The 16,146-nt window shown below is 48.2% G+C and overlaps 1 protein-coding gene across 1 annotated transcript in view; it reads right to left on the reverse strand.

Moving 5' to 3' along the window:
* The window catches only part of PSMC2 (proteasome 26S subunit, ATPase 2), a 110,237-nt gene that overhangs the window by 80,101 nt on the left and 13,990 nt on the right, over positions 1-16,146 (reverse strand). Inside the window, exon 3 of the mRNA XM_086967332.1 lies at positions 11,625-11,706. Coding sequence (XP_086823458.1) covers positions 11,625-11,706 — 82 coding nt within the window. The remainder of the gene's footprint in view (positions 1-11,624; positions 11,707-16,146) is intronic.

Raw genomic sequence — 16,146 nt, forward strand, 5'->3', positions numbered from 1 at the left:
GTGCTGGTACATACACGTCTATCTCTGTGCACACAAGGTGCCCTACATGATGTGTTATTACCCCCGTCATTCTCCTGCTATATACACAGTACACTTCTAGCTCTCCCCCTGCTCAGACTGCTGCCTCCAGTGCACTGCGTGACCTTTGCCACGCATCCTCCATGCCTTAAGGTGCCCCGGTAGATTCCTTTATGACTACTATCCTCGCATGAAGTCCCGCCTGGCAGCACTCTTTCCGCCTCATCAGTCGGTACCCCCTTACTGCACTGTTTGCATGTTGCTCAGTGCTACAAAGTTTGGACGGGCACAGTTTGCGCCCTGCCTGTAGTATTTCTGTCCCTGATTTGTTTTACACCACCCGCCGACCATTGTCCACAGATGCTTCTGCATGCGCAACCTAGACCCTGTTGCCCTTGCCGTATCCGGTACTGGCCTGCAACCCCAACATGACACTTTCTGAAGCAGACCTTAATGTGATCACACGAAACATCAGGGGGATGCACTCCCTCTTCTGAAGCTATTCAATATACTCTTACTTGCTTCGCAGAACCACCGACATAGCACTCCTTAAGGAAACACATCACTCATACTGGGTTTGCGCGCCTCCTTGGAGAGGTCACGTTTTTGCAACTAACTATTCCTCTTACTCTGGCGCGGGGGTGTTTATCATCTGGATTAGAGCAAGGATTCCCTTTGAAGCCACTGTCTCGTTTGTCAACCCCCATGAGTCAGCCTTTACATCAAGGTTTTTACCAGGTTGTACCTTACCTTGCATGTTTTAAGAACGCATATGCTTTTACAACATATCCCTTTACCACTCATTTAAGGTAAGTTCTTGGATGTGAGGAGTCCCACCCCACAAATTAAACAATGTGTGGTTGTCTGGTACCCCACAAGACTCACCTGGGCTTGTGAAGCAATCCCGCAGAGACGACACTAACCACCGTCCTTGGTCCCAACAAACCCCTGCGGGGAGTAACACCCGACAAGGATGAGATGGATCCAGGGATGGGGGCCAAAGGAACCAGGGATGTGGCTTTGGTGGTAGGGACGTTTGAGAAGGGTCTTGGTACAGCGGAGGGAACAAGAATGCCTGATTAGGACTAGGTACTTCGCTCGTGCTGCAAAACACCCCACAAGACACATGCAGACAGGAGCCCCTGTCTCTGACACTCACCGCTATTTGTTGTTCGGGTTGACCCAAGGAAGAGGTCTGTAAAGCGTCGTCCAGGAGCCTTACGTCCATGGCAAGGAAAATGAAAATAAGGCGCTTCTGCGCCAGGACCACCAAAGAACCAAAAGAACTCAATGGAAGGCGCTTCTGCACCGACAAGAAGTCACGAACAAGAACTCCAGGGTAAGCGCTATAGCGCGGCCCAAATGTACAATGCTCCTACGCTATATGCGTGTAGGAACCAAGTAGTAGCGCACCTGCGCCACCGCCAAAGCAAAGGTAATTCCAAGGAAAGTTGTTAAAGCGCTCCTGCGCTACGGGCAAAACAACTGAGGAACCAGGGTGTTGAAAGTTTAAGCGCACCTGCGCTTCATTGTACAAACATGCAGTAGCGCTCCTGCGCCACTGCTGAACAAAAGATCAAAGGCAGGAAAATAGCTGCGAGCCTTTGCAGCTGCTACTTGATAGAGTTATCAGCAGCGCTCCTGCGCGGCTGATATCCGATTGTGCAAACGGCAAGCAGTCACGTAACGCGTGGGGAATGCAGCGTTACCGTGACTCGAAGAAACCTCCGGCGTCTGCTGGGCTGAAGCGCGGCTGCCCGGGAGTATCAGAAGCACTGATCCGGCAGGCTTCACGCATTTTAAGCGTGTTCCCCCGCAAGTGCATGTTGACGATGTTGCGGTGGAGGACTAGACCGGGACACCACTTCCGGCCGGAAGTGAGTATCCCGATGCCTGCATGCATCCTGTGGCGTCCGGGACGGCGGAAAGCCGCCACATGACAGTGGTAAAGGCATTTTGACCGTCCAGAGAAAACAGGTGGTGGCTTAGCCATCATGTACAAAGAACATCTGAAAGTCGTTATATTAGAACAGAAATATAGCCCTCTCTTTGAAATTATAATTTTTAAAATGCTATATGCCACTAACATATTTTGGAAAGGAGCCTTAGTTTATCGCCCTCCGGGGCCTTCTACAGGCTTCCCCCTTGCACTATTGGAACTCCTGGCCCCTCACTTTAAAGCCAAAGAAGACTTTCTTCTTCTTGGCGATTTTAATGTCCACGCTGATAACCCCTCACTCCCTGAAACAATGTCCCCTATTTCTGAATTAGCTTTCCTCGGTCTGACTCTACAAAATCACGAGCCCACCTACATAGGTGGACACACTCTCGATCTGGTCTTTACTAATTTTCCCAAAGTACTCTGTCCCTCCCCAACTCAAATCATCTGGTCTGACCACCATATCGTGGAATTCTCAATATCCAAGGTGGCCAAGCCTTCCAATAAAAATCCCCTACCCTCAGTTTGGCGTCGACAATGGCACAAAGTCACCGTAGAGGAACTGCAAAAGGTATGGAAGCAGCCCACTCCCTCAGAGACAGACAGTACAGAGACAGTTTTAACCAAACTTAACTCGTCCCTCCTAGAAGCAATTGATCAAATAGCTCCTCAAAAACTACACAAACAATACCCTGCCACCAAACAGGAAACATGGTACACCGAGGAGCTTAGAACAGAAAAACAATTGTAGGAGGTTAGAAAAGAAGTGCAGAAAAACTCACACCGAAGAAAAAAAGGACATCTTGAGTCGCAGGCCAGAAATTACAAAAATATCAGACTTGCTCGGAGGAATAGTCTTTCTCAACGTCTCGCAGAAGCGGGAAATCGTTCAAAGGAATTATTTAAAATCCTTCAGGACTTTGTAAAACCAACTGCATGTAAAAGCCCCGATGATTTCTCCCAACAACTATGCGACGAAATCTCCCTGTTCTTTGAAAATAAAATCAATTTGATTCACGATAAAATTCTATCGGTCTCCAATCTAAATAGCAATAATTCATTCTCCCCTTCCACTCTGCCCACATGGAGTAAAACCACACTTACGGCATTCCCAGCAGTCAATGAATCAGATTTTACCTCCCTAATGAGTCATATAAAATCGGGATCTCCAGATGATCTCTTATCAGCTAAAATTACTGTCTCTGCAAAATTTGCTTAAACACCACTATCTCACATTGATCAATCATTCTCTCAGGGAAGGATCTGTGCCTAAAGAATGGAAAAAAGCAGTGGTGAACCCTATCCGAAAGAACGCAGCTACTCCATGGACTGACCTCTCCAACCTTCGACCCATCTCCCTCCTACTCCTTCTCAGTAAGATGACCGAGAGACACGTCAACGCTCATTTGTCCAAATACATCGAGGCAGCGGAGGGCCTAGACCTCCCACAATCTGGATTTAGGCCCAACCCCAGCACAGAATCTGCCCTCCTTTCAGTGACCGATAACCTCAAGATGTCACTGGATGGAGGAAATTCAATGATTCTAGTGCTGTTGGACTTATCCGCTGCCTTCGACACTGTGTCCCATGAGATACTTCTCGTCGTCTGAAGGAGAGGGGAGTGGAAGGGGTGGCTCTCTCTTGGCTGGAGAGCTTTCTTTCGGATCGCCAACAAGAGGTGAGATTGGGCTCCCACCATTCCATCTCAAGGGAGCTCACCAAGGGAGTACCACAGGGCTCCTGCCTAAGCCCCACACTCTTCAACGTGTATGTGGCTCCCTTGGCGGATATTGTAAGATCTTATGGGTTCACGCCTGTGTCGTACGCCGACGACACCCAGCTTTTGTTCCCCTTTAAAACCTCAACGAACGCAATAAAAAAATCTTTTGCGGACGGAATGAGGGCAATATCTCACTGGATGGCCAGTAATCGCCTCCAGTGTAACGTAGGCAAGACTGAGGTAATGCTGTTCGGGGAGGCCACAATTCTGTGGTCCCCGGATTGGTGGCCTCTGGACTTAGGACCAACTCCAAGCCCCAAACAGATTGTCAAAAATCTTGGCGTGCGCTTAGACAGAGCACTCCTCCTCAAAGAACATACAAATCAAGTAGCAGCCTCCTGCTTCCAGGTCATAGGTTTGCTACGACGAGTCTTCCCATTCCTATCAGACTTCTACAGGAAAACTCTCGTCCAGGCCCTAGTTATAAGCAGGATGGACTACTGCAATGGCCTGTTGATCTCTGCTAATGAGGAACAACTACAGAGATTACAGGTGATTCAGAACATTGCCGCGAGATTAGTCCTCAACGCCCAACCAAGGTCTGCCTCACTCCCCCTGCTGACAAAACTCCATTGGTTGCCAATTAGACAGCGTGTAAAATTTAAAATCTGCTGCACAATTCATAGATGTCTGTTTGGCAATGGAACTAAATATCTAAAAGAAATATTCAAACCCTACACTCCCAGTCGTACTCTGCGATCCAGTGGCCAGCAATTACTCCAGGTACCTAGGATAAAAAAGCCAGGCAGGGAGGACGAGCCCTGTCCTACAAAGGCCCCATCCTTTGGAACTCTTTGCCCTGTGCTCTTAAAAGCACAACCAACTTTCAATCTTTCAAGAAGTCCCTGAAAAATTTTTTATTTATCGCCAGTTAGTTATGTTCTCCCTCATCTCTCTGTCTAATTACTAGTTTCTGGCTCCTTTTGGTAATACGCAAGCGCGGAGATACCCTTTCGAGGATTGACTTCCAGCGCTATATAAGAATACAAATAAATAAATTGTAAAAGCATTTGCGATAAAAAAAAAAGTGGGGGGAAAATGCGTGGTAAAGGCATACAGAGCATTTCCCTGCACTGTTCCGTCGCAAAACCATTTGTGGAGGTTCTAGAGTGCCGCCGCCGCTTACCAATCGGATGATATACTATCAGATTATGGAGCATCCCGCTTTCCTTGCCGATTTTTCTAGGGTCCTAGTGCACTGGGGAGTGGAGGGGTTACTCCCTGGTTGCTGGGTGGGAACCTCAACAGAGTTCTAGATCCCCTGTTCGACTAACTCCAAAGCTTTACACCTGAGCATGTGGTTGCACCACTGGGCACTAGTAGAAATATGGCGTCACGCGGTGGACAGGGAGTACTCCTTTCACTTTCACAATCACGACCTACATGTGTGCTGTGACTGTATTGTCTGCTCCACTGAGCTGGCCATGTTTGTGAAACACATTACCTGGGGAGGATGCACTCAGACCACAACCCTCAGTGCATACAGGATTGCTGGGACAAGCTCTCCCTCACATCCCAACATGGCGCTTTTACTTTGAGGAACTGGAAGACATAGCGCTTGGCGAGACCCTAAATGCCTCCAGTATTGAATTTTTTTACACAAATGCCAGCACTGCGCGTCACGCCTTGTGGAATGGGACAAATTCAAAGCAAGCATCAGGGGTCAGTGTATGGGTAGCGGGCATGAGAAAAAACTGTACTGGGGATATTGCAGGGGTGGAGCGTGTTCTCCTTGGCCGAGGAAATGCACCGGCTTGCCATGGCTGGCGTGCCTACATTGCCTAACTATGCTGTGGCACCCCGCTCTGACTCATGCCAGAGTGGACAAATCTGGCACCCATAATTAAACAAAAAGAATCCTACGCTGGCACCCTCCTGGCATGGAGCCCGTCTCCTTCCCTCAATGAGTCTTCGGCCACGGAGCTGCATACACAGCGTGAGATGCACATTGACTTTATTTAATTTTACGAGCGTCTACACACCGGTGGTCGGACTTACTGACTTGGCTGTCAAGCCTTTTTTTTTTTAATCAGGCATGGACCACCTTCGGGTTCCACCTGAATTGCCATTGTTATGTTATGTCATGTTATGCGTTTTTATTAGGCGCACAGATGCTCCAGCAAAGGAGCGTCCTGGCGCCCGACAAGGCAGCAGCACAACACAACGGAACAATAAAGCAGAAAATTTAAAACTAGGGAAATAAGAAGGTTTTCACCGCCCGGCGAAAGGAGAGCAGATCCCTGAGGGCACGGATCGCCGGGGGCAGGGACTTCCAAAGCACCGCCGCGCGGACTTGAAAGGAACGTCCGCCGGCCCTGCTCCGCTTAAAACGAGGAACAACAGCCAGTTCTAGATCAGCAGATCTTAAAGCTCGGGCTGGGATGTAATGAACCAGGAGTTTAGAAAGAATCGTAGCCGGAGACCCCTTGAGTATTTTATAGGCAACACAGAGGACCTTAAACCGAATCCGCTGAGCCACTGGGAGCCAATGCAGCGAGCGCAGGGTACTAGAAGTGGGGCATGATCTAGGTAGCCCTACCACCGCTCTCGCTGCGGCATTCTGAATCCGCTGCAGGCGTCCAATTTCTGCCTGATTCAGGCCTACTAATAGGGAGCTCGTGTAATCCAGCCTAGAGATGACAGTGGCTTGGATCACGAGTTGCCTAGTAGAGGCATCAAAAAACTTAAGCACGGGACGAAGCCCCCGTAAGATGCCGAAACAACAGGCCGCCGTGCGTTTGGTATGACAGACAAACGCAAGGGAAGGATCCAACCAGACCCCGAGGTTTTTAAGCTCAGAAACTGGGGTGGGTGTAAGACCCAAATCCCCTGGCCACCATCTCTCTCCCCAAAGTTCCGGTTGTTTGCCAAAAATCATGACCTCGGTCTTACTAGCGTTCAGCTGGAGACAGTTGGACGTCATCCAGCCGGCGACCGCCCGCAGTCCTTGTTGGAATCTGGGGGCATCCACATCGGCATCCCCGCTGATCGTGACCGCTAGCTGGGTATCATCGGCGTATGACACCTTTGTCATACCCCATTGCCTGACAACCTCAGCTAGTGGCCTTACGTATAGATTAAACAACGTAGGACTCAGCGAGGAGCCTTGGGGACCCCCAGCCCCAACAGATGGTATTTGGACTGAAACGGCGGGACGGTCACGCTAAAGGCCCGATTGGCTAAAAAGGACCGGAAACACTGGAGAGCGAGGCCGGTGACGCCAGCCTCCTCTAAACGACGCAGAAGGATGGGGTGCGATACGGTGTCAAAGGCGGCGCTCAGATCTAATAGCACCAGCGCCGCCGTTTGACCCGCATTGAGCACGGAGCGTAAGTGCTCCACCATATACAGTAGGGCCGTCTCCGTGCTATGCCCAGCCCGAAATCCATTCTGCGTCATGTCAAGGACATCAGCTTGAAGTAGATGTTCCGAGAGGACCGCGTTGACGTGCGCCTCAGTCACCTTGGCAGGCCACGGCAGGAGTGAAATTGGCCGATAATTCTCGGGCTTGCTGCCATCCAGGTTAGGCTTCTTGAGAATAGGCCGAACCATGGCCTGTTTCCACTTCAGTGGCACTACGCCGGATGTCAGCGACGTATTGATCAGAGAACATAATGGTGAGATGTCATGTGCTGCTAAGTCTTTAAACAAGGCCGGACAAAGCGGATCCGCCGGGGACCCCGACTTCACTTGGTGAGCCAGTTTACCAAGGCTTTCAGGTGTTAGACTCGGAAAAGAATGCAGCTCCTCTGATGTCAGCGGCTTAAGAGGTGTGTTGGCGGATGGAGTAGCCGACGGAAAGGCCCGATAAATGGCATTAACCTTTTCCAAAAAGAAATCCGCCAAATTTTCACAGTGCTCCACGGAGCTCTGGTAGGTCGCAGTCACCTTTTTGGCGGTAAGATCTTTCAACACCTTGAAAATAGCTTTGGAGGGGTTTGAGCTGGTCCGAAATTGCAAGGCATAGACGGCAGCGCGGGTTCTGCACACTGCCAGATGGTAGAATTTCACAGTGGCCAAATACAAAACCTTTTTCTCGTTATCATAGCTTTTGCGCCAGACCCGCTCCGCACGCCTACATGTGGTCTTAAGTGCCCGTAACGAATCATCGTACCATGGGCTGGAATTCCTAGCCCCCGTTTTACACAGAACTATAGGTATGAGGGAGTCTAATGCCCTAGTTACCCAGTCGCAAAAGCCATCATAGCCCTGATCTGCCGACCCAGTTGTATCTAGTGGGTCGGACGACAAGAGATGGAAGAACTCGTCCAGTTTCAGTTTGTTCCAACGCCGTCTGGGGATTGGGCACACCACTGGTTTGGGTTGCATCGCAGGTATAGGGCATCGGATCCGTATCAAATAATGATCGGTCCATGCCAACGGTGTAAGGTTAGAGATGCTGGCTTCCGCAAAGTTGGTAAAAAACGGGTCGAGGGTGTGGCCCCCTATATGGGTAGGCTGTGACACCAGCTGAACCAGCTGGAGCGCCTCAAGGTCTGCCATAAAACTGGACACCGTAGGGCTAGACAGATTGTCGAAGTGCAAATTCAGATCACCAATAATGGAGATGTTGGAGCACCCTGCAGCCAACTCACTAATGGCGTCTGGTAATGCCGTTCTAAAGGCCACTTCACTCCCTGGGGGCCGATAGATCAATAGCCCCGACAGAGCAAAGTTGGGCGTAATAGCCACCTTAAACATTGCACTTTCACAGCCAGAGATACTTTGTCCCTGCCAAGTGCACGGGTAGCAGGACTTAACTGCGAGAGCTATCCCTCCACCTCTAGAGGCTCGGTTAAAAGTAAATACAGAGTATTCAGGTGGGAATGCCAGGTTCACAACGGCCGTATCGGCATCCTGCAGCCAAGTCTCTGTCAGGCAAAATAAGTCTGGCGGGTCGTTACCTAGCAGGTCGGAAATATCCAGATGATGTTTGACAAGCGACCTAGCGTTTAAGTTCCAGATGCTAATAGAAGGATGTGGACTAACCGCCACAGTAACACCCTCATTGCATCCCCTTCTTAGGGGGGCGGGAAGAGTGAACCGCCCACAACCACATGAGAGGGGGCCGCACAAGGGGTCCACCCGCGTTGTCCCACAGGTCCCGAGTGACTGATCAATGGCGACAAGTCTGTCCCTAGTATAGCACAACATTATAGACAGGAAAGCAGCCAAGGATGGTACCAGAGAGCAGCCACGTCCAGCGCGTCCTGTCGCGGACGGGCGCAGACGGGCAGGACTCTGGCATGACTCCGGCCACGCGAGGACGCGCCCGCTACGCGATCCCGCTACGCTAGGGGAGGAGCATTAAGTAGGCGTCCCCTCGCTGGCTCATGCGCAGTCAAGCGCTGGCGGATGGAAGCTCCTCTGCCCCACTCTAAGATGGCGACCTGGCGTCTGGCAAAACTCTGGGCCACAACAGGCTCCCCGAGGAGTTCAATAAAATCTATGCCAAACTGCTGGTGCCCTTCCTCCAAGCTCTGCATGATGAGGCAATCACATGCTCCTGCCTTCCAAAGACCCTCTGGGAAGCGCTGATTGTTTCCACTTCTAAAACACTGAGTGTCCCATCTTACCTCTGTTGCCACAGACCTTGGCAATGCTTACAGCAGATAATAAAATCTTTGGCAAAATCCTAGCGGACCAGCTGGCGCCTGTGGTCTCGCTGCTGATCCACAGGAACCAGAATGGCCATGTGCAGGGTCACAGATTGTCCCTGAACCACTGCGGCCACTTCCGGGTGCTGGAGCAGGCGCTGAGCCGATGGGCTCGGTCGGGCTGCATGGCACAGGATTTGTAGAGAGCCTTTGACTCCTTGGAGTGGGGCTATCTTTTTGATCTGTTTATCATGTTCGGACTGGGTCGCCGCATACTTTGGCTTATTAAACTCTTATACACTGCACCACTGGCCCAAGTCAAAACCGGCAGATATAGCTCTGAGCCCATATGTTTTGCCTGTGGCACCCGCTGGGGTGGTCTCCTCTCTCCCCTTCTTTTATCGCTGGCTATGGAGCCCCTGGTGCATAAACTGAGAGCCAAGGCACAAGACTGGAATTGTGCGCACGCACTTGCCTATGCTACATATTTACCTTTTTTTGGAAACGTCTGTGTTCTTTGCACTGTTACATTTCTATTGTCATTGTCAGAAATCCATGCTGTGCCCTGTTGAGATGACAATGCTGTTTGTAAAACGCTAAATAAAAAAAAGTTTGAAATTAAAATCTACGTGGGTCAGGTGATACAAAATGTCCACCCCTGCGATCTGCCCGCAAAAAGCTCTTTTTGTATTTATTTTTCTCAAGATGGTGCTTGGTGCACCATGTTGGGTAAGGTTGGCTGCCACAGCAAATTTTTCAGTGATAGCCAGCAAATCAGAGAATGGCGGATTCACAAAGCCACAGCCAGATTCTCAATAGACAATAGACAAAAGCTCCCTCATCCAAATTATGATGCAGAAACCAGACCAATGTTTAAACAACAATATTTGAAAAAAATATGAACAAATTTACACACATTAAAAGAAAGTCACTTTCTTAAGTAAAGGTAAACTTATATATGCCGTATTTGGTGTAATTTTAACCAGCTATTGTTTCTGTATTGAGGAGCAAACAATTCTATGTCTGTTAAAATTTGAACGGTCACTTAAGCAGCCCCTATTCCATCCGTTTAGTGGCGCCATCTTGGCCGTATATATGCAGCTATTTGTTTAAACTGCATCTTTGCACTGTTCTTGTTTGTTTTTACTAAAGGAGTGATCAAGTTATATTAAAGCTTTGGTATTGATTCACAATCCTTTTTTAACCTCACTACACATTTTCTTTGCACTGCACTGTACTCCATCACGATCTTTTCACTCATATGGTCTACACTACATCTGGAGATGAGACCCAGACCAGTTTGGGTTATGGCTTAGTCCCAATGATCATGGGACACACCATTCCTATTCGGATGGCCAAATGAGAATACATGATCTACATCTGACGTTGATGGACATCCTACTTCTCTCTGTATGGGTCTGGTCTATATTTGAAGTGAATCCCTTTCGCACAGGTCATTTTTGTTAATACCCCGTAAACTTTGTTATACAGCATTGGCAAACGTCCCCTGACTTGTTGAGCAGCCGTTTTGCCAGCTTATTCCCAGGAGCACATTAGGCCCAGTTGTAGACCCCCAGTGTGTGTTTTTTGTTTCTTGCAATAGACAAAAGCTCCCTCATCCAAATTTTGATGCAGAAACCAGACCAATGTTTAAACACTAATATTTGAAAAAAATATGAACAAATTTACACACATTAAAACAAAGGCACTTTCTTAAGTAAAGGTAAACTTCTATATGCCGTATTTGGTGTAATTTTAACCAGCCATTGTTTCTGTATTGAGGAGCAAACAATTCTATGTCTGTTAAAATGTGAACGGTCACTTAAGCAGCCCCTATTCCATCCGTTTAGTGGCCCCTGCTTGATTGATCTGCACCTTACCATGAAGACCGAAAAGTGGATGAATGTTTTATTTGACTGTTTCGTACAGACTCAACATCTGCAATAAAGTTATCAGAAAACACAAACACCTCTTTCAATGAAAACTATATCCTAACCATAACTACAGCAGCGCTATCGCGTCTCTGATATATATATATATATATATATATATATATATATATATATTTCAAGCACAAATCCCCTTTGTTTAAAGGATAAAACCGGCACTCCACTCGATCTTTTATTAACTCAGTGATTGCATTATCACGCGTTTCAGCTGCCGCCCGCAGCCTTGGTCACAAAATATATATACACACATGCCTATATAGATACAAGGACAGACATTGATTATTACACAATGCAATGAGAATAGCAAACACAAATCATTAACTACAAGCCATTAAGCTTACCTGTGAGTTCATTGATTTTCTTAAGTAGCTGCTGAATATCATCTTCCACTTGCTTGATCTGTCTTGAGTAAGTGCTCTGACCCTGAGCAAAAACAACAAAGAGTACATTAATTAGCACACATGTCAACAATGTGGGCACACTAACCATGCAGGGCTATAACTAACTTCAGGCATCTTTCTCTTGTACACAGCAGCAACCTCACTATAAAACAAGCATTGAAAATGCTTTAGGTCTCGACTTTGATTAAGTTAAAGCCATTTGCTTTGCTAATGGTATTGTATAGCAAAGCAAGTGGCTTTAACTTAATGAAAGGCGAGACCTATTGCATTTTCAATGCTCGTTTTCGAGGCTGCTCAACTCCGGCAGCTTTGGTCTCTCACTGTCCCAGCTCCAGCCGCGGTCCTCCCCATCCGGTGTCCTTGAGTTCAATGATCCAGTGACCTGGTTACCAGACTTATATACCACCGACACGTCACAGTGGAGCATTTTCAACATGTCATCATACATCACTACTATGCCGGATATACCATGTGTTTCAGGTGACCAGGGAGAGCAAGCAATGCACAATTTTATGTGTCTTGAGAAACTTCAAATACTTAGCCACAAAAATGATCCTGTGATGAACCTGAAAGACTTCTTTTCTCCTACCCAATAACGTACCCCAACAAGTGAGCTCTCCTTTTCCCTCTGGTGCAGCGGAGGCCTCCCCACTGCTGGTACCGTGGGCCTTGTGACATCACATTGCAGAGTCTGTGATATCATCCGGTTCTAGTCACAGAATTCCTTTGCTGCTGGGAAGGCAGACACCTTTCAGATGAATTTTAGAATGTGAGATTTTCTCAGTCTTCGTTTAAAATTAATTATATTTTCACCATAAGGCTCCTCGTCAGAGCCTGCCTCACTGCGCTCCTTCGATGTATATACTGAACGATTTTACAGGGCCACGTCCACAACCTGTCAGCCTAGCTTCTCCCCTCGCATTGAGTAACGTCCGGTAATCCCCATTACTCCTTTCAAGAAGCGTACATATCAATAGCAACAAAACATGTAAAAGTGCTCACCCCAGTGAATAGAAGGGGCGCGCGCTCCATGGTGCTGGCGCCTCTCCCGTGGCAGCCATGGCACCGCATCCTGCCACTGCCCCGTCCCCCGTGTGCTCGCAGAAGGCCAAGGCATTGAGAAAAGAGGTTGGCGCTGCACTGGCCTGTCTGTGCCTTGTTACTTTCTCCTTCAATGCACGGCAAGCATGCACTTTCACTATAAAATGTGGAGTGGGTAAAGCAAATGGGCTCATTCACCCCTGCACACCCACAGCCTATTTGTCATGTAAACGTAACACAGTGTCCCGATCAAAGGAAGAAACACATTCCTTCTTCCATGAAAGGACTATTGGCATGTTCTCTCTTTGTACCCTATGACTTGGTTGTCCCCTCGAATATTGTCAAAAACAACAAAGCCTCGTTAGCAAGTAAATGGTCTTTTAAAGACCTGTGAAGTACTCAGGTGCGGCTGTGTGCGCGCCCAGGAAGCTGTCTCAGCCTGGGCTTCCACACACGCCAGGGTGGGGGTGGCGGGGTGGGGGGGGGGGGGTTGTGGTTACGGGGGACTATAGCCTGTTGAGCCTTATGGGTGTTGCGGCGCCTGGCCCTGTCCATCGTTATTTTGCTCACCATTGCACCTCAGTTTGGCCCTACTCATGCAAACATGTCTTGACCCTGCTCCAAAGGGGACAGTCCAGCCCAAACTGTCAAGATTGATTTGCATATGTCTGGGTCCAAACTGAGGTGGCATGGTGTATAAAAAGATGGAGTTGGATGTGACCCGAGTAAATAGCAGTGGCTGAGATGAATTCAAGCATTCAATTAATCACTTTTTATTAAACTTTTATTCTCAATTCTGGGGCACTATCACCGGCAAAATATTTTGTTTTTACAAAGTGCGGTCCCAAACTCTGTGCATCTTAGAAACACTGTGTCTGTACTCTCACCCCTGTGCACAACTGCACTAGACTCGCAACAAGGTCTATAGTGCCACTAACTACCCCGCATACCTGTACTGAAGGGTGCTGGTACTGAAGGCTATGAGCAGCACCAAGAAGAAGAGACTCAAAAGCACTGATATCAATTACTACACAGAACAGGATACCAAAACTAAGCAGAAGGTATCCCCATGCGTGCATGTTTTTTATTGTATATATTGAGTCGTTCTCCTTGCAGTCCCACCGACCTCTGAGGACGAACAGAATGCGTAGTCTATTTTAGCCTAAAGCTCTTGAGATAAAGCACCCGGAGGCCCGTCTCCGGGTTTCAGGGCTTGTAACGCATCAGCTAACACCCCGGGCCCGCGAGAGCTCTGGTGGTGTCACCGAGCTGGAATGAAACCAATACACAGAACGCGGATCAGACGGAAAGCCCTCAACGGCCCTAACTGAACACCGCACACCAAAAGCCTTGATTACAAGCCGGCGGCTGGCATCCCGCATTCGCCGCCCTCAGTATTTTTAATGTGCTCCGGAACCAAATGAAAGAGTAACTTACATAATTAAACAAGCACTCAAAAAAAAGTTCAAATAAATAAACGGAGCGCAGTGACCCTAAATTGGGCGCCGTACTCTCTCCCCTGCGCACTACTGCACTCGACTCGCAACAAGATCTATTGTGCCACTAACTAACCGGCATAACTGTACTGAAGGGCGCTGGCACTGAAGGCTATGAGCAGCACCAAGGACAAGAGACTCAAGAGCACCGATACCAATTACTACACAGAACAGGATTCAAAACATACCAAAAGTAAGCAAAAGGTATCCCCATGCTTGCGTTTTTTTCTATTGTGTATATTGAGTCGTTCTTGCAGCCCCACCGACCTCTGAGGACGAACAGAATGCGTAGTCAATTTTAGCCTAAAGCTCTTGAGATAAAGCACCCTGAGGCCCTATCTCCGGGTTTCAGGGCTTGTAATGCGTTAGCTGACACCCCGGGCCCGCAAGAGCACAGGTGATGTCACCGAGCGGGAATGAAACGGATACACAGAATGCGGATCAGACGGGGAGCCCTCGACAGCCCTAACCGAACACCGCACACTAGAAGCCTTGATTACACGCCGGCGGCTGGCATTCTTCATTCACCACCCTCTGTATGTTTAATATATTCCGGAACAAAATGAAAAAAGCTGTATCAGTTTCAGTCGTGATGTTATGGCTACTTCCCGTGGGAAGCAGAGCGCTTCCTCACAATCCTCATCTTCTAGGTTCCCTAAGTCTCCATGCCAAAGTTCACAAAGACACGAAAGGAGGTCAGGTAGGCTATTAATTCGTTTTTGGTATGTCATGGAGATAGCCCTTCGGTTCATGTAGTCCGTTAGGAGTCTATCTTCCAGAGGGAAAGCCTCTGTTAGGACTTTGTTAGGTTGGATGACTGCCATCAGAGCGTGTAGTATTTGTAGGTATCTAAATGTCTCAGCGTCTGACATTTCGTATTCTTTCTGTAAATCATAAAATGGGACTATTTTTCCCCTTGCCCACCGGTCACCCACCCTTGAAATAAGTAGCCCATTTTTCAAAGAACAGGAAGGAGCTGAGTCTGCCCAATCTCTAAGCCTCTCATAAGAGCATAGCTTCACATCCCACTCTCTTTGTCACTCGATACCACAGGGCAACTGTTTGAGCTGTTGAGCCGGTGAGGGGTTGATGTTTAGGGTTCGAATGTAGGGCCTTCTATAACCCATCAGCCATCTAACCATCCGACATGATGGTTCATTGCGGTGTGGGAGAACCCATTGGTTTGTAACCAACAGTTGGGCTGCACAGTAATATGCTCGAATCTTGAGTAATGCAATCCCACCGTCGTTCCATCCCCCAACAAGTTTAGGGGTCACAACGCGGGTCGCCCATCCCAAAGTAGGGTCCTAACTGCACACTCTATTGTGTTAAAATAGGTGTCCGGGACCTTGTATGGTGTATTTTGCAGGGAGTAAGGGAAGCGTGGCATGGCCACCTTTTAAAAAGGGCCGCACGGCCAAGATAAGGACAGCGACAGTGATCTCCAGTGGAGCAAGTCACTTTGTAGGCGAGTCAGTGGACCCAAGAGACTGCACGTATAAAAAAGTTCAGGATCTGCTGTAACAATTAGGGAAAACCCTCTGCCACCATCATCGCTCCATCACACCTTAGGTACTTATTCAAACGTTTCAGGGCAGACCTCTTCACTTGGCTGTGAATGAAATGGCTAGTGCTTTTAGCTATAACATCCCTTCAGCTGCATTTGTGCTAATGGAATTACAGTTTGCAAAAGTGACTGTAGTTATGGTTACATTTCCACAGAAAGTCTTTTTCTGTTTTACTTATAATTTCGAGGCCATTTCAGGAATATGCACAAAACCTTCCAATCAAATAGCTGAAGTTAACCAACCATTGTCATGTCAGGTTGCATGGTTCTCTTTCTCAGGGGCTAGGAGCTGGATTGAAATAGTGGTGGGGTGGGGAGGAGATGGTAAAAAAAACAAATTAAAAAAAAAACACTGGCA

Source organism: Lissotriton vulgaris, chromosome 1_1 (genome assembly GCF_964263255.1).
Source record: "Lissotriton vulgaris chromosome 1_1, aLisVul1.2, whole genome shotgun sequence".
Taxonomy (NCBI): Eukaryota; Metazoa; Chordata; class Amphibia; order Caudata; family Salamandridae; genus Lissotriton; species Lissotriton vulgaris.